General features: G+C 47.1%; 1 protein-coding gene across 1 annotated transcript in view; it reads left to right on the top strand.

The window, feature by feature from the left end:
- Positions 1-1,784: 1,784 nt before the first annotated feature.
- GPR39 (G protein-coupled receptor 39) overlaps positions 1,785-23,879 on the top strand; it is a gene marked incomplete at both ends in the record, with an annotated part of 205,996 nt that continues 183,901 nt past the window's right edge. Inside the window, one exon of the mRNA XM_080670087.1 lies at positions 1,785-2,640. Coding sequence (XP_080526213.1) covers positions 1,785-2,640 — 856 coding nt within the window. The remainder of the gene's footprint in view (positions 2,641-23,879) is intronic.

The following is a 23,879-nucleotide window of genomic DNA, read 5'->3' as shown; positions in this document are numbered from 1 at the left end:
GGAGTCCCTCCATCTTTATAAGCATCACTCAGAACTCATTCTGAGCACCCACTGCGCTCCCAGAAGTCCCTCCCTGTTAGGAGTACACACTCAGGGTTTGACGGATCTGAGTTAATTTCAAGTCTCTCATTGTTATGGCCTTGGGGAAGCACCTGTTCTCTGGACACCCTGGTGTCTTCATCCCTCAAATGGCCACATCACAGGGGCGGGTGGATAATGGAAGGCTGCTTTTAGCACAGAGCCAGTGCAAGAGCGAGCATGGCCACGCCAAGGGGATCTATTTTCTTCCCTCAAGGTGGTGGTTCTCCACCTGGGGCTGCTTTGCTCTCTCAGAGGCGTTTGGCTATAACTGGGGTGGGTGGGGTGGGTTGGGGGCATGTATGTGTTAAACATTCTACAATGCATAGGATAACCCTCCTCCCTCCTTCATCTGATTTTGGAATTAGAAGATAAAAATTCATCCATTTGAGGTCTCTCTCTCTGAAGAGTGGTAAAATGTCATGATCCTTAAGGCCATTTTCACTCGGTGGCCCTGTCCCCACTGCCCACAGCCACCTCCTGCTATCCTCTACGTCCTGGCTGCAGCCCCCTCCTGAGGACTAGGACAGCTTTCCACCAGTGGCACCCCTGTCCTGCCGGTGTGGCACCCTCACCCCCACCCTCACCCTCACCCCCACCCTCACCCCCACCCTCATACCCTCACCCCCACCCCCACCCTCACCCCCACTCATACTCACCCTCACCCTCACACTCGCCCCCAATTAGAGCCTTCGCCTGCCTGTGGGCGAGGGGCCTGAGCGGCACTGAAAGGCACCCGTGCTCCTCCAGCCCTGCCCCAAGGAGGCCAGGCAGCCCCCCCCCCCCCACCCCGCGCGGACTTTAGGGAGATCCTACTGGCCTGCTTGGGGCCAACACCAACAGGGCTCCAGGCAGCACACAGCCCTTAGATTCACGGCAGTAACCCCAGGCCCGCAGGCAGAGGCAGGGCCCCCAGGAGGCGAGCGCTGGCAGCCCGGCCAACTGGCCTGTGACCAAGGCTGGAGCCAGGGTCCAGCCGCTCCTCAGCAGGCGGTGGCCCCGCCTTTGAAGGAGCCCCAGAGCAGCGCTGGCAGCTGGGGGCAGGGCAGGAGAGGGAAGTTTCTTTCCCAGCTGTAGTCCTGGACTCCAATCCCGGAGCGCACTCCACCTTCCCGGGACGCGCCTCCTGGGGTGCCGTCCGGGCAGCTGGCTGCTGTCTCCAGGTGGCCGCGTGGGCGGAGGGGGAGGTGGAACCCCTGCCGGCCGAAGCCCAGAGCCAAGATCTGATTTCGGGGACCATGCCTGGAAGCTGAGTCAAGCCCGCCGCTGGGCTGTGCCCGCAGCCCGGGCGCTGAGCAGTCAGCTGTGGTTAATGATTGACCACTGACCACCCGGCCTCCAGCAGCCCAAGAGGGTGCTCCCGGAGGGAGCGCTGGGCGGGCGAGTGCCGGGCGGCGGAGGGGAGCGAGGGCTACGGGGCAGGGCGCCAGGGGCACCCAGGAGGAGGGCGGGCGCACTGGGGGCTGCGGGCCCAGATTAGAACCGTCTTCCTGCGGGCACTCCCCAAACTCCACCCCCAGGCGCCTCGGAGCCACTGCGAGGTTGGGCTGCTCCAGGAAGTTCCCATGAAAGCACCTGAAATAAGTTACCTTTCCCAGGTAAGTGCGGGTGAGCGACCGCCTCCTGAGCGCAGCCAAGATCTAGGGCTCCTCTGAGAGGTGGGACGTTGAGAAGGTCTCCGACCCGGTGGCCGGGCCTCCTTCCCGATGGCTTCCCTTGGCGGCCCCCACGGCGACTGCTCCCACGTCATTGATCACAGCCACATCCCCAAATTCGAGGTGGCTACCTGGATCAAAATCACCCTCATCCTGGTGAACCTGCTCATCTTCGTGCTGGGCATCCTGGGGAACAGCGTCACCATCCGCGCCACCCAGGTGCTGCAGAAGAAGGGCTACCTGCAGAAGGAGGTGACGGACCACATGGTAAGCCTGGCCTGCTCCGACATCCTGGTCTTCCTCATCGGCATGCCCATGGAGTTCTACAGCATCATCTGGAACCCGCTGACCACGCCCGGCTTCGCGCTGTCCTGCAAGCTGCACAACTTCCTCTTCGAGACCTGCAGCTACGCCACGCTGCTGCATGTGCTCACGCTCAGCTTCGAGCGCTACGTGGCCATCTGCCACCCCTTCCGCTACAAGGCCGTGTCGGGACCCTGCCAGGTGAAGTTGCTGATCGGCTTCGTCTGGGTCACCTCCGCCCTGGTGGCCCTGCCTCTGCTCTTTGCCATGGGAGTGGAGTACCCCCTGGTGTACGTGCACAGTCACCGGGGTCTCTCTTGCAACCGCACGCTCACCCGCCACCACGAGCGGCCCGAGACCTCCAACATGTCCATCTGCACCAACCTCTCCAGCCGCTGGACCGTGTTCCAGTCCAGCATCTTCGGTGCCTTCGTGGTCTACCTCGTGGTCCTGGTCGCCGTGGCCTTCATGTGCTGGAACATGATGCAGGTGCTCAGGCGGAGCAAGCAGGGCACGCTGGCCGCCAAGGGGCAGCAGGCGCAGCTGCGCAAGTCGGAGAGCCAGGAGAGCAGGGCCGCCCGGAGGCAGACCATCCTCTTCCTGAGTGAGTCTCGGCGGAGGGCTGCTCCCCCGGCCCCCCCCCCCCCCCCCCCCCGCCCTTGCGTTCTTCTTAACTGCAATTCTTGTCTTAAAAGTGTAAACTTGAGTTCTCGAGGCCGAAGAGGCATTGCTCTGAGTCTCTGGATATTCTCTGTGTTTTGGCAATTAAGATTAGGGTGAAAAGAGCACTAGATCAGGAGTCAGAGGACGGGGTATATCCCAGAGCAGCACCTCTGGGACCTCCAGCCAGTTGCAATATATCTTGGGTAAAATGGGGATGATAATACAGACAAATGTGAGCGTCGAATGAGGTGATGCAGGAGAAGTGCAAGGCCTCTGAGAGGGACCGAGTTTGCAGAGAGAAAAGAGAGCATTCTGATCTTGCCCCTCTTTTCTCTGGAGACCCTTCCTCAGGTAGTTAGATTTGTTCCCATTTTTCTTCTCCTGTGGAGAAGCAAGGGTGTCAGGGAAACACTCTGCAGGCTGCTGTTACTCCCAGGGGTGATCTCCTACGGGGTCTTCAGAAACCGTGGCTCTCAGCCCAGCACTCCCCAGGGTGGGCTTGCGGTTCCGCTGTGGTGGGTCTGTTCTTCCTGGAGCAGAGAAGCAAGGCAGGCCACTCGCCTGTCTGTCTGATCCAGAAAATCTGGCTTCACAGCGTCCCGGGACTTGATTGATCAGCCAAAACACCTGATTTCCATAGAGAGAAACTCTGTATTTTCCAAACTTTTGTTGTGATGCAGATATTTAAAGTTAGGCCCTTCGGTCAGGAAAGAAGGACCCCCATCTGCAGACCCCCACGCCTTCAAAAGAGGGGCCTGGTGCCTGCCCTCTGGGAGCCCGGCTTTCATGGAGACACATAAAGTTTGTGCTAGCAAAGGTTTGAAAAAAACATTTTTTTTTTTAAGCAGAAACAAGAAAACATGTGGGTGTGTGAGTGTGAGTCAAGGGGGAGTTGATGGAACACATGCTTCTCTCCCCTCTCCCCTGTTCATTGTGGCGCCAGGAGGAGGAATAAATCACGGGTGCTGTTTGTTTTGGTGAGGGAAACTTGGGCAACAGGTTCCAGGACCAGGCATTAGACATGAAAGAAAATCTGAAGGCAGTTGAGGAGAATGGAACGCACCTGGTCTTGTCCCCGTGGCGCCTCTGGCTTCTGGTGTGCCCCCACAGCTGACTTGACTTGGTGCCTGTGGAAATGAAAGGAGGGAGTTTGCAGTTTGGGGATGCCTACTCTGCATCAGGGGCTGTGTTGCGTGACTGATACATTTCCATTTCATAGAATTTGAGGCTTAGAGAAGACCTAATTCAAATGCACGTAAACGCAGCTCCAAATTTTCAACTTGCTTCTCAGGGCAGGGAAATGACTGGCGACAGGAAAATGAAATAAAGCAGGGGTTTGACAAGGAAGGTGCTGCCTAGATTGGGCTGGTGGTGTTGCTGCCTCCTAGGCCAGCCTTTCTGGAAGTAAGTGGGTGATTTTGGAGACTTGGGAAGGGCACTGGACCCAACTCAATCTCTTCCACCCACTCGCTGCTGCCCCCAGTATTCTAGGATGGAATGAGCATTACATTTGCTTAGAGCTTGAACATCTGTTGAAAGACTAGTTCTCCCTTCCCTCAAACACCCTTAGGCATATCTTAAACTTTTCTCAGTAATTGATACTTGAATGTGAATGAATTTCCCCTTCCTTTCTTCCTTCTTCCCTCCCTTCCTTCCTTCCTTCCTTCCTTCCTTCCTTCCTTCCTTCCTTCCTTCCTCCCTCCCTCCCTTCCTTCATTTATTGATTTATTTTAGTTCAGGGCACTATCTACTATTCTAATTAAGAATATTAAGGCTGCATTTGACCAAGGAAAATAATTAATTTATCTTTATTCTCTATTGGACCAAACTCTGTGATTTTTTTATATTTCTCTGAATAGACATCTCTTCTTTTCCCAGGGGGTATTGTTTCAAGTTAAAATCAGTCTCCATTTTGTAGCATAAAATCAGAATGTTTTTTATTTAAAGGTGAATAGGCCCTTGAAGATATCTCAAGCAGATAGTAATCTCCTGGAAAGAGTTTGTTCTGGCTGCTGCTCTTGTTCCTTCCTTCTGGTTGTCTCCCTCTTTCTTATAACAACTATGTATCCTCACCCACTGTATCCTCCACATAAAGATGGTTGAATGGCAATCAGGTGCTCAATGTGTGATAATGTCTGGGGAAAATTTACCATTTGTATTTAGCCCATTTCCTCTGCAGTAGGTTTTCAAAGCAGTTCTTGCAAATGTGCCCCTCTCCCAAGGAATTTAAAGAGCTTTTAAAAATAGGAACCTCTCTAATTAACTCAAGTTAGGAAATAAATTAATGGAGTGAAGAGGAATAAATCATGGCTTGCATACATCAGATTAATACAATGCCATTTACTTTGTGGGTTTCATAAAACATAAGCTTTGGGGCATTTATAACCAGAACAAATGAACATATAAATTGTTTACAAATTGCTGAATTTAATATAATGAGTTAGCTGTCTTTTTAGCGTTTCAGTTAACAGATGTATCAAATTAAAACAAATATTTGCTTATTTCAAACATTTTGCATTTAATGTGAAATGTAAATGATGACATAGCACAAGATGTCTTTGGCGCTCTTGAGGCAATAAAAAAACAATTAAGGATATCACACACCCCCCTTGTTAAAAATGCTAACTTCTGCATAACAGAAGCGGAATTCATAAATCTACCCAAGATGAGGAAGTCTGTAGAAAATATTAATTTTCCATTCTATGTCTTTTGCAATTGCGTCTCAGTCTGGTGGAGGTGCTGGGCGGGGGAATAATGAAACAAATTGGGAACTCTAGAGAAAAAGAGATGCTGGAATGCCTCCTAGCTTCCAATTGATTTGCAAGAGAAAACAAAATACTGTAAAAGTGTACATTCCTGGAAACATGTGTGTCTCTTCATGCCTCTTGTCAGCTTAATGAGAAATTAGCGCTAGACTCGCTACCTTTTGCAAGGTTATGGCTAATGTGGCCAAGGTAACACTCGTCTGATGCCAGGACAGATGTTACCTGCTGGTCTGGATTCCTGCCTGCTCTGGAGGAGAGGGACTGCTGCATTTGGCTCTTTATCCAATAGTTGGGGAGGAGATGCAAAATGAGCCTTCTTTTCAACAGGCTTTTCCAGACCTTCCACCCATGTCTCTCATCTCTCCCTTGGAACTGTTCTCAATGCCTGTGGCATCTGGGTCCATGGACCCCTCCTTTGTTTGTGTCTGTTGCACATGTGGCTTGCTGTTAGATGTCATCCACTCCAAGTGAGATGACAGCGTGGTTAAAATGAAGTATACTATAGTTTTTTGGTGGGATTGTAAATTGGTATAGCCACTATGGAAAGTGGTATGGAGGTTTCTCAAGAAATTAAAAACAGAACTACCATACAGCACAGCAATTTCACTTCTGAGCATTTACCTGAAGAAATGAAAACACTAATTTGAAAAGATAAGTGCACCTCTATTTTATTGTAGCAATATTTACAACTAGTAGCCCTGTGCACGAATACATGCGCCAGTAGTTTGCTGCCACCCCCCAGTAGCTCTCTGCCTGCTGCCCTGCTCTCCTGTAGCTCCCCCCACACCTCATAGCTTGCTGCTCTGCCCCCTCCTGTAGCTCTCCATTGCCCACTTGTAGCTCGCTGCCCCACCCTCCTGCTGATCTGTGATCTGGTCATTACGCAGTTGGTCATTATGCATCAAGGCGTAATGACCATTTGCATATGACATCTTTATTATATAGGATAGCTAAGATATGGAAACAACCTAGATGTCCACTGATAGATGAATGGATAAAGAAGATGTGGTACATGCATACAATGCAATATTACTTAGCAGTAAAAAAATAATGAAATCTTGCCATTTGCAACAACACAGATGGACCTAGAGCCATGGTCGGCAAACTGCGGCTCGTGAGCCACATGCAGCTCTTTGGCCTCTTGAGTGTGGCTCTTCCACAAAATACCACAGCCTGGGTGAGTCTATTTTGACGAAGTGGCGTTAGAAGAAGTTTAAGTTTAAAAAATTTGGCTCTCAAAAGGAATTTCAATTGTTGTACTGTTGATATTTGGCTCTGTTGACTAATGAGTTTGCCGAGCACTGACCTAGAGGATATTATGCTAAGTGAAAGAACACAGAGAAAGACAAATGCCATATGATTTCACTTTATATGAAACCTAAAAAAACAAAACAAAACAAAAAACAGACTCATAGAAATAGAGAACAAATTGATAGTTGCCAAAGGAGAGGAGGGTTCCAGGGTGGGTAAAAAAGGTGAAGGGGAATAAGAAGTACAAACTTTGAGTTACTAAAAACAAAATACAAGTGTCTCTGAAGCTGGACAAGGTAAGGACATAGGTTCCCCTCTAGGACCTTCAGAAAGGAGTGCAACCCTGCCAACACATTGATATTACTTCAATAAAACTAATTCTGGCCTTCAGAACATAATACATTTATGTTGTTTTAAACCACTAAACTTGTGGTAACTTATTATAACAGCAGTAGAGAACTAACAAAACCAGTCTTTTTAAAAGTTAAAATATAAAAGAATATTGAGAATTTTCAGAAGTAAATATTAAGAACAAATACTGTTGAGCATAATAATAATAGCCACAATTTATTGAACATATACTATGTGCAAGTCAGTTATGCTCACATCAATTCATTAATGAGGACACCAACATTATTCCATTTAATAGAAGATGGAACATTTTTAAGAACTTAAGTATAAGTCCATGGGATGGAGAGTAGGTAGTGAAACAAAAATATTGGTGAGAAAGATATGGAACTATCAGAAGAAAAACTAAAAAATGTGATAAATTATTGAGTTTTTTTTTTTTTTTAAATCAATAAAAACAACCTTTAGTGATTGCTGTAACAATAAAGTTGGGCTACTTGAACAGTGAGAATTCCCTGGTTCAAAGCTGGTAAAAATATTTACATGGAACTTTTTTTTTTGTGTTTTTTTTTAAATCAACTTGTGTATGTGTGACACATTAAATTACCTTGGAGTATAAATACAAAGTAAAAGAAAAAGTTAAATTGATCAAGAATGTTTAATTAATTTTATTAAAATTTCTAGTAAAGTGCTAAAAGTAAAAGAAGCATACTGTAGTTTAATTAGTCACTTGCAAGAGCATAAGTAATTGGGACTAGGTTATAGCTACCTCCTAGACATCTGTAGGGCAGTGATTGACTTTCAACTCTAGTTATGAAGAAAAGTTTTACAGATAATCATGAAATTACAAAATTAAAGAAACGTAAGAGAAGATTGAGGACTCTAATAATTCCACTTGTTTGCATTCTGATTTGCTCTCCTGAGTCTGAGGGAAAGGGAAGGAATTGCATGTAGTGGCAGGATTTGCATATCAACTGGGTTGCTCATGGGAGAAAACCTTGAATATGGACTTCATCCATCATGTGTATTTGATCTTCACTCTTACAGGCTCCCAGCTGAGCTATTTCAGCTGCTCATCATGTGTATTTCGAGGGGAAAAAAGATTGAGAGTTGCTGCTGTAATGGATTACTCTAAAAGGAACGTTGATGTATATTTATATATTTGTGGGGTGGGCCAGGGAGATCAGAATCACATCCTCTTGGTTTTTAGTCCCCAGATTTAGAGGCAAGTCACATGTGTTTGCACTCACAGGTGCACAAGAACCCTGGAAGAGAGAGAGAGAGAGAGAGAGAGAGAGAGAGAGAGAGAGAGAGAGAGAATGAATGGGGGAGGGCTGGAAGGCGGAGAGAGAACTGAGATGTTGACAGTGGCTCCTCTTTATCGGGGGACAATCAGTACCTGAAAAATACTCTTAAAATTTGTTCCTTAAAATGGAGTCCAAAATTTCATGTGAAGAAAGGTTTGATTGGGACTTCATTGTGAAAAACAGAAGTGAAACCTATGAAAAGAAAGTTGTCTTATATTTTATGAAACAGGCTATAATTATATGGTAATTCTTATAAAAACTTTTCAGAATGAAACAAGTGTGACTTTTTTGAGGGCATAATTTTTCTGACAAACTGTATGATGGCCTTTGTGCCTGATTTTCTCAGCAAGATTATATAGAGGGCTTTCTTCCAAGACCTGTTCTTAATTCTTTGCTATTTAAATCACCCTCATTGAGTCACCTGTGATATCATTCTTGTCAATTTTTCATTCTTTCAGGATGACTGGTCTAATTCCACCAGACTTCCATTTGTCAGGGGCTTGGCATCTGATTGGTATGTTTCTCCAGCTCCCCTTTCATTGACTTCATGAAGGTCTGCACCCTGTGTGCAGGCCAAACCCCCAAAATTAATTCAAAAATCAAACTCTACACCCTAGTATAGGTCAACTGATTACATGGAAATAGATGCCAAGTACCAAAATAGTTTTAAATAGTTGTTTTCTTGATTAGTTTAAATACTGGCCTTATAATCATGTTTATGTCTTTAATTTTCTTAGCAAAGGCTTTTTCTGTGGTATATAGGGATATGCCAACTCAGTCGCTCAAGGAAATAGTACCAAAATTAGTGACATTTTTAAGGGTAAGGTATTATTTTGACTCAAATGTTTGGCTATTTCAGGAAAAAGTTTTGCCTCAAATATTAAGGATAAGCACGTCAAACTTGCAACCCACGGGCCACATGCCTCATTTATTTGGCCCGTGTTAGCCTTTGAGTTTGACATGCTTGATTTAGGCCATCGCCTCTATTCTCTTCCTCCCGTTATTGGTGTAGATGTGCCTGTAATACATGACATTTCATGCCTATTTCTCTACTTGTAACATCTGTCATACATTGCAGTGTCTTGTGATCAGCCTGGCAGACAAATATAATGATGCTGCTTTATTTTTTATAATCAGGCTATCTCAAAGATTTCATTACTCTGCTGGAGAGATGCATAGTTCTTGTGGAAGGGAATATTGGAATCCCAGTCCCCATTCATTAGCAAGCCTATTCATCTGTCTCGGTTGCATGCCTCATGGGGGCTGCCAAAGTGTAGCGAGGCAGCAGAGGCCTCTGCTGAGCAAAGCATTCAACTTATTAATGCTACAACCACTCAGAATAAAAGTCATTTGTGGGCCAAGACAGCACAGAGGAAGAATGTCGAATTGGGAGTCAAGGAGCCCATCCTGCCCCAGTAGATAAGGTTCTCTCATCCACCACTTGGATGACACAGTCATCTCTCACTGTCTTTTCCTTCTGCCTGGTCGGCAACCCTGGGACAATCCAACTGACCCTCCACCTCTACTCTTTGGCTACTTACTGAGCAGTGAAGAGAAGACTGGTCATCATTGCTGCTGTACATTCTTATAAACAGACAAGTGTTCAGCCTCACCTGGGCCCTGCTGTGTAGTGGGCACCTCCTTTGAAGCCCCTTCAAAGAGCTCAAGCTCCTGGAATGCCTTTTCTACTTTGCTTCCAGAAGTCTACTTTCTAGGTGAGGGACCTTGACTTGACCTGTCATCACTGGAGGAATGTTGGCATCTACTCATGTCTTGTCCAGGCTGTTCTTCATGCTGCAGCCACTGGGATCTCATTGACGGTCCCAACCACAACCCCTTCAAATCCAAGCCCATCAATGGCTTCCCATGGCTCTTACATCAAGGGTCAAACTTAACATAAGCCCCTCATGGTCGGCGGCCTCTCCAGCCAAGTGCCTCTCTGCTTGGACTGAGTGGCTTAAACAACAGGTGTTTATTTTCTCACAATTCTGGAAGTTAGAAATCTGAGATTAAGGTGCTGGTAGGGTTGGTTTCTAGTGAGACATCTTTTTTGGTTTACAAATAGCAACCTTCTTTCTGAGTCCGCACATAGCCCTTTCTCTGTGTGCCCACAAAGAGAGAGAGAGTGCTCTCTGGTATCTCTTACTCTTCTAATAAGGACACCAGTCCTGTTGGATCAGGGCCCCACTCTTATGATCTCATTGGATCTTAATTACCTCCCCAATGGCCCTATCTTCAAATAGTGTCACATTGGGGGCTTTAACATATAAATGGGGTAGGGGGAGAGACACAGTTCAAACCATAGCACCCTTCAATTGCTCTGTGCCACTGGACCATTCATTTCCTTCAGTGGTCCATGACCAGACTCTCTCCTACCCGCTGGTCTTAGTACATGCTGTTTCCTCTGCCTAGAATGCTTTTCTGTCTTATTCCATGCTCTACCTGGCCCCACCAGTCCCTGGCACAACCTCCCTGACTTGATTAAACCTCCCTTGAAACAAGACTCACAGTTACAATTTTACTAGAGGCCCGGTGCATGAAATTCGTGCACGGAGGCAGGTGTCCCTCAGCCCAGCCTGCACCTTCTCCAATCAGGGACCCCTCGAGGGATGTCCAACTGCCTGGATTATGATAGGGATGTCCGACTGCCCGTTTAGGCCCACTGGGATCGGGCCTAAACAGGCAGTCGGACAGCCCTATCACAATCCAGGACTGCTGGCTCCCAACTGCTCACTTGCCTGCCTTCCTGATTGCCCCTAACCGCTTCTGCCTGCCAGCCTGATCACCCCCTAACCACTCCCCTGCCAGCCTGATTGATGCCTAACTGCTCCCCTGCCAGCCTGTTTGCCCTCCCCTGCAGGTCCTAAATGCCCTCCCCTGCAGGTCTGGTCACCCCTAACTGCCCTCCCCTGCAGGCCTGGTCCCCCCAACTGCTCTCCCTTGCAGGCCTGGGTCCCTCCCAACTGCCTTTCCCTGCAGGCCTGGTCGCCCCCAACTTCCCTCCCTTGCAGGCCTGGTCCCTCCCAACTGCCCTCCCCTGCTGGCCATCTTGTGGTGGCCATCTTGTGTCCACATGGGGGCAGGATCTTTGACCACATGGGAGCAGCCATCTTGTGTCTTGGAGTGATGGTCAATCTGCATATTACTCTTTTATTAGATAGGATAGGATAGAGGCCTGGTGCACGGGTAGGGGCCAGCTGGTTTGCCCTGAAGAGTGTACCGGATCAGGGTGGGGGTTCCCTTGGGGTGTGGGGTGGCCTGGGCGAGGGGCCTGTGGCGGTTTGCAGGTCGGCCACACCCCCTGGCGACCCAAGTGGAGGCCCTGGTATCTGGGATTTATTTATCTTCCACAATTGAAACTTTGTAGCCTTGAGCAGAGCCAAGCCTTCTGCTTGCTCCTAGGTGGCAGCCATTTCTGTTGGGATTTATGTATCTTCTATAATTGAAACTTTGTAGCCTTAAGCAGAGGCCTGGGCCGGCCAGGGCTGCAGAAGCTTGGCTTCCTCCATCGCCGCGGGCAACCCTAGCCTCCTGCTCTTTCCAGCTCTGTGGCTGCCGCCATTTCTGTTTGGATTTATGTATCTTCTATCATTGAAACTTTGTAGCCTTGGCAAGGGCAGGCGGAAAGCTTGGCTTTCTCCATTGCCAGGGAAACCCAAGCCTCCCTCCTGCTCTCTGTGGCCGTAGCCATCTTGGTTGGGTTTATTTGCATATTCACTCCTGATTGGCTGGTGGACGTGGCTTGTGGGCGTGGCTTGTGGGTGTAGCAGAGGTATGGTCAATTTTCATATTACTCTTTTATTAGATAGGCTATTTCATTTTGAGATTATTCAATTGAAGTCTCTCTTCCTTCTAATACCTTGAGGGCAGGAACTATCCCTAATTTTGCTTCCCAACTTCTGAGCACAGTGCCTGGCACACAGCAGATTTGTAATGAATATTTGTTGACTAAATAAATAAATGAATGAGATTCCATTTGGAATTGGGAAACAGTGTTGTGTTTTCCATTGGGCACGCATTCCTATAGAAGTTTTTCACTCCTCAAAAATTTTTCTGGTGAGTTGGAACCTAAAGGTGCCTTTTTTGAAAGGGGTCTGATTCCTCTCAAGCCTCTGAAAAGTCAAGCCATCATAGAGGACATTTAAGATTTTATCTCCTATGAGCAAAGAAATATCTGTGTTAATCAGCCCTGAAGATTAGCTTTACCATATGTACCTGCCAGAAGTAACCATGAAATGAAAGTGATTAGGGTGGTGTTTATCAACCCCTTTAAACTCTGTTTAACAAGATTAATGCAATGGGATAACTTTAAAAATCATTTTTTAGCAGGAATTTTTGCCACTTGTTATCAAGGGGGTTACTCAGGTTAATGGAAAGAGGATGCAGTGGGTGCAATATTTTCAACCAATATGTTTTTATTTCCCCTTAAATTGCATTTACTTGCAGCCATTGCCCACAAGTCTGAGCCATGAGGTTTATCACCTCAGGGAAGAAAAAAGCAGGTACTGCCTAGTACAAATGATCAGTTTTGAATAAAGAAGCTGGATTTCTTGTCTTGTTCAGCTAGGCAGTTGTCATGAAAGCTTGGGCTTTGTGAAGGGTGAAAAAGAATTGCTCAGCTCTGTAGTTCTCCCTTTAACGCATCACAAGCCCAACTTGGTGGACCAGATCAGCCACCACGTGGCCAGTTCAGACAAGACTGAAGTTAAGGGGTTTGAAATGTTTCTTTGGAAGCCACTGAAGGGTTTTAAGGAGTAAAGCACCACAGTTAAATTTTTGATGCTTCCCTGAGGTGACAGTATTTGTTGCATTGCAATTTGAGTCAAAATTCAGGCCTGGTCATGTTCTAGAGTGAAAAAGAGATGACCCTTCATTGAGGTGCAATCCTGGTGGACCAGCTGATGCCAGTTGGTTCTTCCAGCCATTAGCCAGACCTCTGGCTCTTGGTTTTCCCAATTCTTGGTCCACCATGGCCAGAGAATGAATCTGCTTCTGATATTATTGTAATTAGCTAGTTATTAATAACAGGAAAGGAGCAAAGGGGGAAGCCAGACATTATATGCATGTCATTTGGGCAGCTTCACCAGGAAGCTGCAATGTCACACTCCCCAGGGAACCACCAGCCCATCCCCCACAGAGCACTGGGGGAAGAGGCCAACAAAGGGGAGTTGGGGTGACATGGGGAAGACACTTGACTGTCAGTCACACCTGGGAACAGATATCATTGGTCAGAATGGGCATGGCCACTGCAAGCCCTCAAAAATTTAGGAATACATAATCCCCTACCTAAACAAAGGAATCTTTTCTTTGGTTCTGGTGATTCTTAGCTCATGGGTCTCTCTCGTTCCTGCTTCCTTGCATTCACCCATACGGTCCAGAGCCAGGGGACCCCACACACAGTGCACTGATGGACTACAACAGGAAACACAAACTAAGCTAGTCTCATTATGTATTGGATTGCTCCAACCTGGAACAGAAACCCTGGACACTGGCTCTAACATCAGACCTATCAAAGCCACAGCTGCACTTCTTTTATGGCAGGACTGAGGGAGAGGGGACCTTGGAAACTCAGGGATTTCATTCCAGACAAATGAAAATCACTTGTTCTCGTATGCACCTCAAAAAATTACTTTCCATGGGATTTTGCAAGAATTCCACTCCCTTGAGCAACAGGTGGGGATGAAGACCACTCCCCACCAGTAACACATCCATTCAGCTCCTCATGTTTTCCCAGCAAAGAGATCCCAGTTGCCCCAACATTGCTTAGAACAGGAGGTAGCTCCAGGGAGCTGAGCTGGGTGATAGCAGCTCTAACATCTCTATTGTGCAATGGCTGGTTCATTCCTCAAAAAATTTCAAGTCTTCACATCTTCCTTGAAGCCTTCCTACACTGATCTTCCTAGGAATGATGAGCCGTGTTAGTCATTTCTCAGAAGGGGGCACAGCTGTTGTCTCCCTGCCTCTCCTTGGAGTTCCCAGGGATCAGGGACCTTGAATCCTCACATTTCTTCAGCCTTCCCTTTGAAGATTGAGGGGACCACTGGCAGGGAATGTGGGCTGGGATCTGATTCTGCAGATTCAGGGGTTAAAATCTCTGACAGCGGCTGCTTCTCCTGGAAGGTGGTAAACCACACAAACTGATCCTCCGGAAGTTGCTTCAGCTCTCCCTGCCTTTCCTCTCTTCTGTAGGCAGGAATCTGAGATGGTTCCCGAAATTCCTGGACCCTTACACACACCTGCTCCTTACTCTAACACTAATCGAGATGTTGCAGTGAGGGGATTTTTACAGAAGTAACGTAGGTCCCAAATCAGTTGATCTTAAAAGGGGGATTTTCTGTGTGGGTTTAATCAAGTCACATGACCCTTTAAATCTGGGTCTAGAGGTCAGAGATAGGGGACGTCAGGTATTTAATGCATAATAGGGATTTCATGAGAGAGAAATTCTCCATTGCTGGCTTTGAAGATTGAGCGGACCACTGGCAGGGAATGTGATTTCTAGGAAGAGAGCCAGCAAGGGAATGAAGACCTGAATGAGCTGATGGACTGCAGTGGGAAACAAACACAGACTAAGCTAAGAGGTGGAGTTCCTCCTACAGCCTCAACACTTTGAGACCCTGAGCAGCGATCCCAGCCATGCTGTGCCTGGAGTTTTGATCTATAGGTTATTTTAAGCCACTAAATTTGTATTGATTTGTTAAGTAGCAATAGAAAACAGATACCTTCTCTGAACTCTAATAAAGGGGCTCCAAGGTAAATACCTTTCCTGCCTGAGTTACATGTTTTAAGACAGGTCCAATCTCCAGAACCTTCTCATTGAAAAGTTCTACCCTCTAAGCACGGCACCCAGGGGCCAGCCCTTTATTGATTCACCGACCATTTATTGAGCACCTGCTAAGTGCTTGATGATTAGGAAGTTTACTAAGTTCCAGGGCAACATGGACTTTTCACTGGACTTTCAGAGTTTTGTTTGGGGAATTAAAAATTTGTGGGTTTGTGTCCCATTGGGTAGATTTTTGGAATCCTGGATACTGCAGTTTTGAAGAGGAACACTGTAGTGGATGGAGCCAGTTAGCATCCTTTTTAGTAGCTCTTTTTCCTCATGGCCTGGCACTTAGTAGGTGCTGAATAAATGTTTGGTGAATCAGTGAATAGGCAGCTTTGCTGCTTCCCAGAGACTTCCAACCCCAGTGCTGAAAGCAAGTCTGAAGAAGAGAGATGTCTTGGGCTAACACGCTTCACCATTTCCCGATGTTAGGGTTTCTGCCAATTGAGAAACTTGACAAAAATTTCCTGTTTGCACTTACTGTGTGTAAGAGCTATTCTGGCAGCCAGAGGCTTTTTAGACATCTCATCACACTGCTCTATACATCTCAAGGGTGGTGGTACTTGGAGAGCAGTGGTGTTACCAGAATCTGACAGACAGGGTTCAGGAGATAAGGCTGTAGCATCAAATTGCTATTGTACTTGTTAAATGTCTCCAAAGGCATGCAGAAGTGGGAGGCAGGCCCAGTTGGCAGCAATGAGCTTCATTGAACTTGTAGAGAGAAGCCATCCTCTTTCTCTAGTGAAGGGGAAAAGGAAATCCAGCTGACCTCAGAAACGAAGCGCTACACACAGGCATTTGGGCAGAGCTGGTCACTTGGTCTCTGGTTTTATGTGTTTCTATTCTCTGGAAGACATGATATACTCAGTGGAAACGACTCTCCGGGAAAGGTATGGGCCTATCGTTTATATGCTGCAATTTTTAAGAATGAAATATCATGTTGAAATGACAGCTGCATATTTTATATAGTTAAAGAGCAGCTGATGGGTTGTCACTGCTTGTCTTGACAGGAAGCAAATGGGAGGGCTTGATGGTTGAAGGTTGCTGTCTAGAGGATGCAGGCTATTTTCCTTGGGCCTGGAGTTTTCCTCATTGTTGAATCTCTCAAAGGCCCACTTCCTCCAGGAAGCCTTCCTGGACTGTCTTTACCCTGCTCTCGTCACTCCAGCAGGTCTTTGCATTTCATTTTGGTGCTTTGTTAATCAACTATTTACAAAAGCCTAAAACGTGCACTATATCTTTTGGACTGTAGAGCTGAAGATGCTGTTTCTCCCCTCCAAGGAGTTTAATTAATATTTCTCTAGTTGGGGCAACAAAGTATAGAGGTGGAGCCTTCTAGAAGGAAGCCTTGATGAAAGGTGGGGAATATTGGCTGTTTATGAGGTAAACTGGTTCTGGCTCCAGGATTGTGAATGATGTGGTTAATTGGACTTCACCCATCCCAGAGGCGTTGTCTGCCATTTTGATATTCACAGTGTGGTTCATGGAGCAGCATCCCCTGAGAAATAGCCAGATGCAGAGCGTTGGGCCACACCCCACACCTCCTCACTTAGACTCTGCATTGTAACAGGTCTCTGTGATTCCTGTGCACTTTAACAGTGAGAAGTGCTTATCCACAACCCTTCTTTAGGAGAGGCTTCTTTAACTCAAAGAGAATAGAAAAGGAGGAGTTGGGAGTGACTAAACTCGTCATAGATGATAAGAACTATGAGCAGCTTGCTGTGTAGCTGTAGCAGGAGGGAATTTGCTCCATGACATTTGGGCACAAGAAACTTCACATTGCTTTATCTTCAAAAAGAAACGGAAGCCTGGCTCTGAGCCACTGTTTGCAGAGGTAAAATTCAGTTTCCTTTGGAGGAGGCTTCCCCTTCTCATGTTATATGAAAATTCAAAGGGGGCTTATGAGGTGCCAGAAACTGAGGCACTTGGCCCTTCGTTCGCATTCAAAGTAGTTGTGTTGTTCAAGTGTTTCCTGTTGCTCCTTCTGCTCTAGGATCTGGCTGCCAAGCTGGCCGAGCACTGGGACCAGCCAGCTGAGGGCAGCCTGCTCCTCACCAGCATGAGGGTAGAATTATGTCCATATTCCAGAATTGTTCAAGGTCATCGCCCATTGAAGTTTGAGCTGGGATCTGCCCCCAAAGTCCATGTTCTTTCCCTGAGCAGAGAGATAAGCTCTTAAAAGAGAATAGAATGTGCTCCAGCTGGGAGATGCGATGTGGGTGGGAAGGGAGGGGAAGGCAAGAAACCAGGATGCCAGGTCTGGTGTGTGTTTATCTTGCTTTCAGACCTCCCAGAAGCTTTTGAGTACCCCTCTTATGTTTGAGGACTTTCCTTCTCTTTGAGTCCTGCTTTCTCAAGGTAGTGGTGAGAATGCCTTGTTTTCCCAGAATCCCTTGTAGCCTGGGTGCAGCACGTGACCTGGGCTGCATCAATCATCTGCACTGCAATTCATTTGGAAGAGAATGATGGGAAGGAGCAGCAGCCACGTGGAGTGTCTGGGACCAGGACCAGTGTGTTTCAGAGTGTCCCTGAGTGAGAGCAATGGCAGGAGAACGAAGGGCAGGGGTCTAGGACAGGTGTTGGCAGTGCCCCTGCAGTAGGGTCTCCATTGGTACAGTCTGGTGGGAAAATCTGATGTGATTCTTGGTTGCATACCCAATTTTCTAGTCCTCACAGGTATGTGTTTGGGGGGACAAAAACAATAGTAGCCTCATTTCCAGTTTAAACTGGAATGGTCTTTGTTTTTTGTACTATGAACTCTGTATGTCAGCTAATAGGTAATAGAACAATTAGACTGGGGGGACCCAGCAGGGAGCAGTGGATAGTGAATTGAGATTGGAAAGTAGATTGGGTCAAGTATGGAGCAAGCTGGTAGCTAATCTAAAGGATTTGGACCACGTATTGGAAGCAGTGGGGAGCCATGGAAGGCTTTGGAAAAGGGGAGTGGCAGGAAGGCGAGCATGAAGACCAAGTGGCCACTGTGTGTCTTGCAGGCAGGGGAGGCAGTGTGAGGAGCACAGGTGTGAAATGGGTCCTGAATCAACAGTGAATCGACAGGTTTGGCCATGAAAGGTCATGAGGGTGGTAGTGTTAATTCTGCCACACACTGGAACCACCCAAACAGTGCCCCACTCCATTCACCCAAATCTTCAGGCGTGAGGCCCTGGCATCCGTATGATTTAAGCTCTGTAGGTGATTCCACAGTGGGGTCAGCACTGAGAGTGGGGAAGAAGGAGTTGGAAAGGCAGGCTGGGCCTGGCCCTGTGGACCTTGACTTTGGTGGCTGTACCAAGGATCTTGGACGTTAAGCCACAGAACCTGATCTTGACTTATTAAGAAGAAAAACAGAATTTTCTGAAAGTATTACGTGTAGTTCACAGAGTCAGAGGGAGGGATAAGCACCCAGAGTGTCCAGGGATCCAGATGAAGAAATTCATGGACAGCATGCTTAGGCTCCACTGTCAAGGAGATAACAGCTCAGGCATTCTCCCCTCTCTGTGGTCACTCCATGCAGGGTCAGGTTCCCAGGCTCTCACTGGACGGGTTGAGGTGTGGCCACTCCTGGTGACGGAGGCTGAGAGTAGGGCAGCATGAGGGACAGTGTCAGCAGACTCCATGGAACGGGAGGTTGGTTCCACAGGAGAACTGATGCTGTGCCCGGGAAGCAGGTGGCAGGCAGGACAGGAGCAGCAGACCCCCTGAGGGCCTCAGGGAGCTGGGGAATTAGTCCATCATTCCTGTATTTCTCCATTCCGGACAGACTTTCCTCTCACTCTGTCTGTATCTCCTTTCCCTGGCTGAGTCCTTGTGGATGTTCCGCAGAGGTCAGGTCATCTTAGTGTGTGAGCCAGTCAGAGGGATGGGGCGGGACCATCAGCAGAGCCTCCCCCTTCCAAATGCAGCTTTCAGGAGGCTGGTTAATGCCAAATCCACGGGGCATGCATCCTGCCTGGGAACATGACTCATTCACCCGGTCACCGACCAGGTATTGGATTGTGGTTTTTTCATCATCACAAAATCAGTTTCTGTTTGAACCTTGGCCTGGAGAACGAAGGTCTGTGGCTGTGCCTCAGGGTCAGGTGCGCCCTCTGCCTCCCTGGGCATTTCCAGTTAAGCCTTCATATGATAGCAGCCTGAAGTCAGGGCTCCTTGTTTCAGATGTAAAATCCTACATTTCATGTCAAGGATATTTACCATGTAAAACAGGGAATGAGCGAGGGGCATCCAGAGCCATCTGGACATTCACAACATTCCTTTGAAGAAATGAAACCGTCATTTGTGGAGTTTTGTTTAGACAGTGTTTGGGTTTCATGTTGAAACTCTGATTAATCTTTGATTTCCATATCAGCTAGGTTCTATCACAGCGGCTGATAGGTACAAAGCAGGGAAGCAGGGAGGCTGCTTTCCAGAGCAGCTCCTCATAGGCTCTCCTCCTGGTGGGGGCTCCTGAGTGGGAGTCACATGCACCCTGAGCCTCCCTGGGGAGCCTGCCCTGAGCTGTACACATGGGAACAGGTGGAGAGAGTGTGACACCTGTGGGCTTCTCAGTGGACAGGGCTATAAGTATGTAAGGACTTTGTCTGAAGTGGTCTGAGTGATGGCAAGAGCAGTGTATTAGTTTCCTGTGGCTACTGTAACCAATTACTGCAATCTTGGTGGCTTAAAAGATTGGAAATGTTTGTATGTTCTCAGTTCTGGAGGCCAGAAGTCTGAAACCAGTTTCTCTGGGCCACATACCCTCAGGAGGCTCTGAGGGAGAATCCCTTCCTTGCCTCTTTCAGTTTTTGGTGGCTGCCAGCACTCCTTGGCTTGTGGCCACATCACTCCAATCTCCAAGGCCAGCATTTTCAAATCTCTCTCTGCTCTGTCTTCTCATCATCTTCTCTGTGTATGTCAAGTCTCCCTTTGCCTCCCTCTGAGAAGGACATGTCTGATGGAATTTAGGGCCCACTCTGTTAATTCAGGATAATCTCTGTCTGTCTCAAGAACCTTAGCTTAATCACATCTGTAAAGACCCCTTTTTCTTAGAAGATAACATTTACAGATTGTAGGGATTAGGACCTGATATTTTGGGTGGACATTTGTCAGTGCACTACAGGTGGCAAAGAGATGCCAGCATAAATTGAATGCGGTATGTGAGCACAGTCTCCTGGCCCACAAAGAAATGCAGTGGAACAGTAAGAAAGGCACATGTTCCAATCCCTTTTCCGTCACTCACAAGTGTGTGTGATCTTGGGCAAAGCAGTTCAGAATCTCAGTTGCATTATCTCTACATTGGACGTACTCTGCCCCCAAAGGTCGATGTGAGCTTCAATGAGAAGTACACCGAGTGGCCAGATTATTATGATCTCTGAATGCATAATAATCTGACCACCCAGTGTGTGTGTGTGTGTGTGTGTGTGTGTGTGTGTGTGTGTGTGTGTGTGTGTGTATATGCGGTTGGCTGGCCTGCTTGCTGGTTGAACTCCTGGTCGAGGGGACAATTTGCATATTAGCCTTTTATTATATAGGATATACACTGAGTGGCCAGATTATTATGTGTTCAGAGATCATAATAATCTGGCCACTCAGTGTATATGGAGGCCTCCATGCAGGGCCTGGCTTAGAGGCTTAGAGTAGGTCTTTAATAAAATCTGGTTTCCTGTGGTGACCTTGTTACAGGAAGAATTCTGGTTGAGGACTCAAGAGAACTTTGTTTTAGTCCTTGCTGGGCCACTGATGTATCACCCAATCTCAGTTCACTTCCTCAAGGAAGCATGAAGGGGTTGCACTTGAGTTTGTCTTAAAGGTCTCGTAGAAATAACACCAAAGGGTGACCTGGATTCTAATCTTAAGCACTCCATGGAGTAAGGTCTGTGAAGTCTCCTCTTTATTGTAAAGTTGCAAAGACACTTGCCTTTCATTCCATCATATGTTATTGCCTGGTGCCATGTGCAAATGTTTCAAATTCCTTTTCACAGAGTAAAAGTGGCAGCCCAGGGAAAGTGATTCCTTTTTTGTTTTTTAATTCTCACCTGATGATATTTTTTCCATTGATTTCTAGAGAGAGTGAAAGGGACAGAGGAGGGGGAGAGAAAGAGAGAGAGAGAGAGAGAGAAACTTCATCATGAGAGAGACATATCGATTGGTTGCCTCCAGCATATACCCCTACGGGGCTAGGGAACCTGCAACCGAAGTACGTGCCCTTGACCTGAACTGAACCCGAGACCCTTCAGTCCGTGGGCTGATGCTCTAACCACTGACCCAAACCAGCCAGGGCAGAAATGTGATTCTTGATAGAACATTCTCAGGTGGCCGTAGCTGTGCGTTCCTCCCAAATGGAGAGATTTAGGGTCAGAAGTTCCCTGAGGTCCCTCAGTTCTAAAATTGTTTAAAATTATTGTTTTAAAAATTATCTTAATGAAGCTTATTTATAGTGAATTCTCTCATGGTTTATTCATTTATTTTTTTGCCTTTGACCTTTATCCTGTGAGAAATTACTGGAAGAACATGAGTGACTACAAGCCTTGGAGCCCATCCTAGATGGGCGCTTTTGATAAATGAACCCGATGTTTTCTTCATGCACCTGTAAGGCCAGGGCATTATTGATCGTGGCAATCGATAGATCAAAATGAATTTTGGGAAGAGTGTCATCAAGCTGAGCTTTATTTCCCAAAACACAAAAAACTCTGCCGGGGTGGGGGTGGGGGTGGAGAAGGAAGATGACTTTCATTCTGAAATAAACAAAGTTGATGGCTTAGACATTACTTATGTCGTGCTAGTGGGTCTGAGATGTAGGCACCGTGGTAACCAATTGTTCCCAGAATCCATATTCTTGATTCCCATTAAAACCACACCGCTGAAATCATGTTCTCTCCATTTTGCTCATTTTAATAATAATGAGAACGTTAAAATGACATTTATACTGCACTTGTCTGCAAGGCATTCCAAGCACTTTGGGGACAGCATCTCATCAATCCTCATCACAGAGCAGCAAATGTTGGCAGGAGGTGATACTTGTAAGTGTATTAAGTTTAGTAAAAAGCCTCCCAGACTGGAGGAATTTCAGCGATAGAGAAGAGGGTTGCCTTGTGGGCAGTAAAGAGGTGGAAACTCTGGCTTCTGGATTGGCTCTCAGCTTTGCCCATCTCTCTGCCTCAATTTCCATCAGTCAAATGGATAACAAGTGCATCCCCGCCCACTGTTTTGTGGATGACTGTGAGTACTAATATAGTAGCTAACTTCTGGTTTTTGTTTGTTTGTTTTTAACAGGTTTTTATTGATCTCAGATTGGAAGGGAGAGGGAGAGAGAGATTGAAACATCAATGATAAAAGAATCATGGATCAGCTGCCTCCTGCACACCCTCTACTGGGGATCAAGCCTGCAACCTAGACATGTGCCTTTGACCAGAATGGAACCCAGACCCTTTAGTCCACAGGCCAATGCTCTATCCACTGATCCAAACTGGCTAGGGAGCTTCTGGGGTTTTTGAGTACTAAGAGCCTTTTATATATTCTTTCACTGAAGTCTCACAAAATCCCTTTGAGGTGGGTATAGTTATCTATATGTATATATAAAAGGCTAATATGCAAAGTGTCCCCTGGAGAGTTTGACCGGGAGACCAGGAGTTTGAAGACTCACTATGACATGTGCTGACCACCAGGGGGTGGCATGGAATGAAGGAAGGCCCCGACCAGCAGCTGGCAGCTGGGAAGGAAGGTCCTGGCTGGCAGCCGGAAGGACCCGATCAGCCCTGATCACTGGCCAGGCCTAGGGAACCTACCTGTGCACGAATTTCATACACTGGGCCTCTAATCTATAAGTCAACCAATTGAAATACAGAGAGTTTAAGGAACTTGCCTAAGGTAACACAGCAATTAAGTGGCAGGGATTGTTTGGCCCCCTGCAGATGAGCTCCAGGTCTTGTGGTATTACTGTTTCCTTAGAGTTGCATGAACTTTTATATTGCAACACAGTACACACACCCACACACATATACATACATGCACACAGCAAACCAAAGTTTCACTGAACAGTATTTACCCATCCTCACCTTAGAATGTGAAATGCATTTTGGTCTTTTCTATTCATTTCATTAATAAAAATGCCAACCTGAGCCACTAAATTGATTTTATGATCACTAATAATTGTGACCCACAGTTTGAAAAGCTCTGCACTGCACCATACTACTTCCCGGGTGCTCATGGGAATGAGCTTGGGAAGAGGGGTGCAGGGAGCGTGTGTGATGGGGGCATGAGGGTATTGGAGGGGATGAGAACGTGTGAGGGTGAACGTCTGTGACTGAAGGACTGTATGTGGGCTGTGGGTGAGAGCGAGCAGGAGCTGCCTCACTCTCCTTTCCTGCCTTGTACCTAATGGTCTTTTGTGTCTTCTCAGCCTGCATGTCTGGGCTTCACCTCTAAGTCAGACCGAGGTGGTTCTGAGCCCCCGCTGTGTGCTGTGCTGCGGTCAGGCTCTGCCCGGGGCAGCCACCGGGAAGCACAGGCACATCCCTGACTTCTTGCTGACCTGTGCCAGGACCACTGCTTCGTGTTGGAGGCCTTACTTCATTCTGAATCACTGCTTAGTCATTCTGCCTGGCTCCTGTCACATCCTGCACCCTGGGGAGAAGGGAAAATATGCACACAATCGCTCATTTCCTCCACGGCTGGAGGACTTCACCACTTCCTCTCTAGGCACACTACT

This window comes from Plecotus auritus (assembly GCF_963455305.1).
Source record: "Plecotus auritus genome assembly, chromosome: 5".
In the NCBI taxonomy this organism is placed as follows: Eukaryota; Metazoa; Chordata; class Mammalia; order Chiroptera; family Vespertilionidae; genus Plecotus; species Plecotus auritus.
This window is presented reverse-complemented; position numbering and strand designations above follow the sequence as displayed.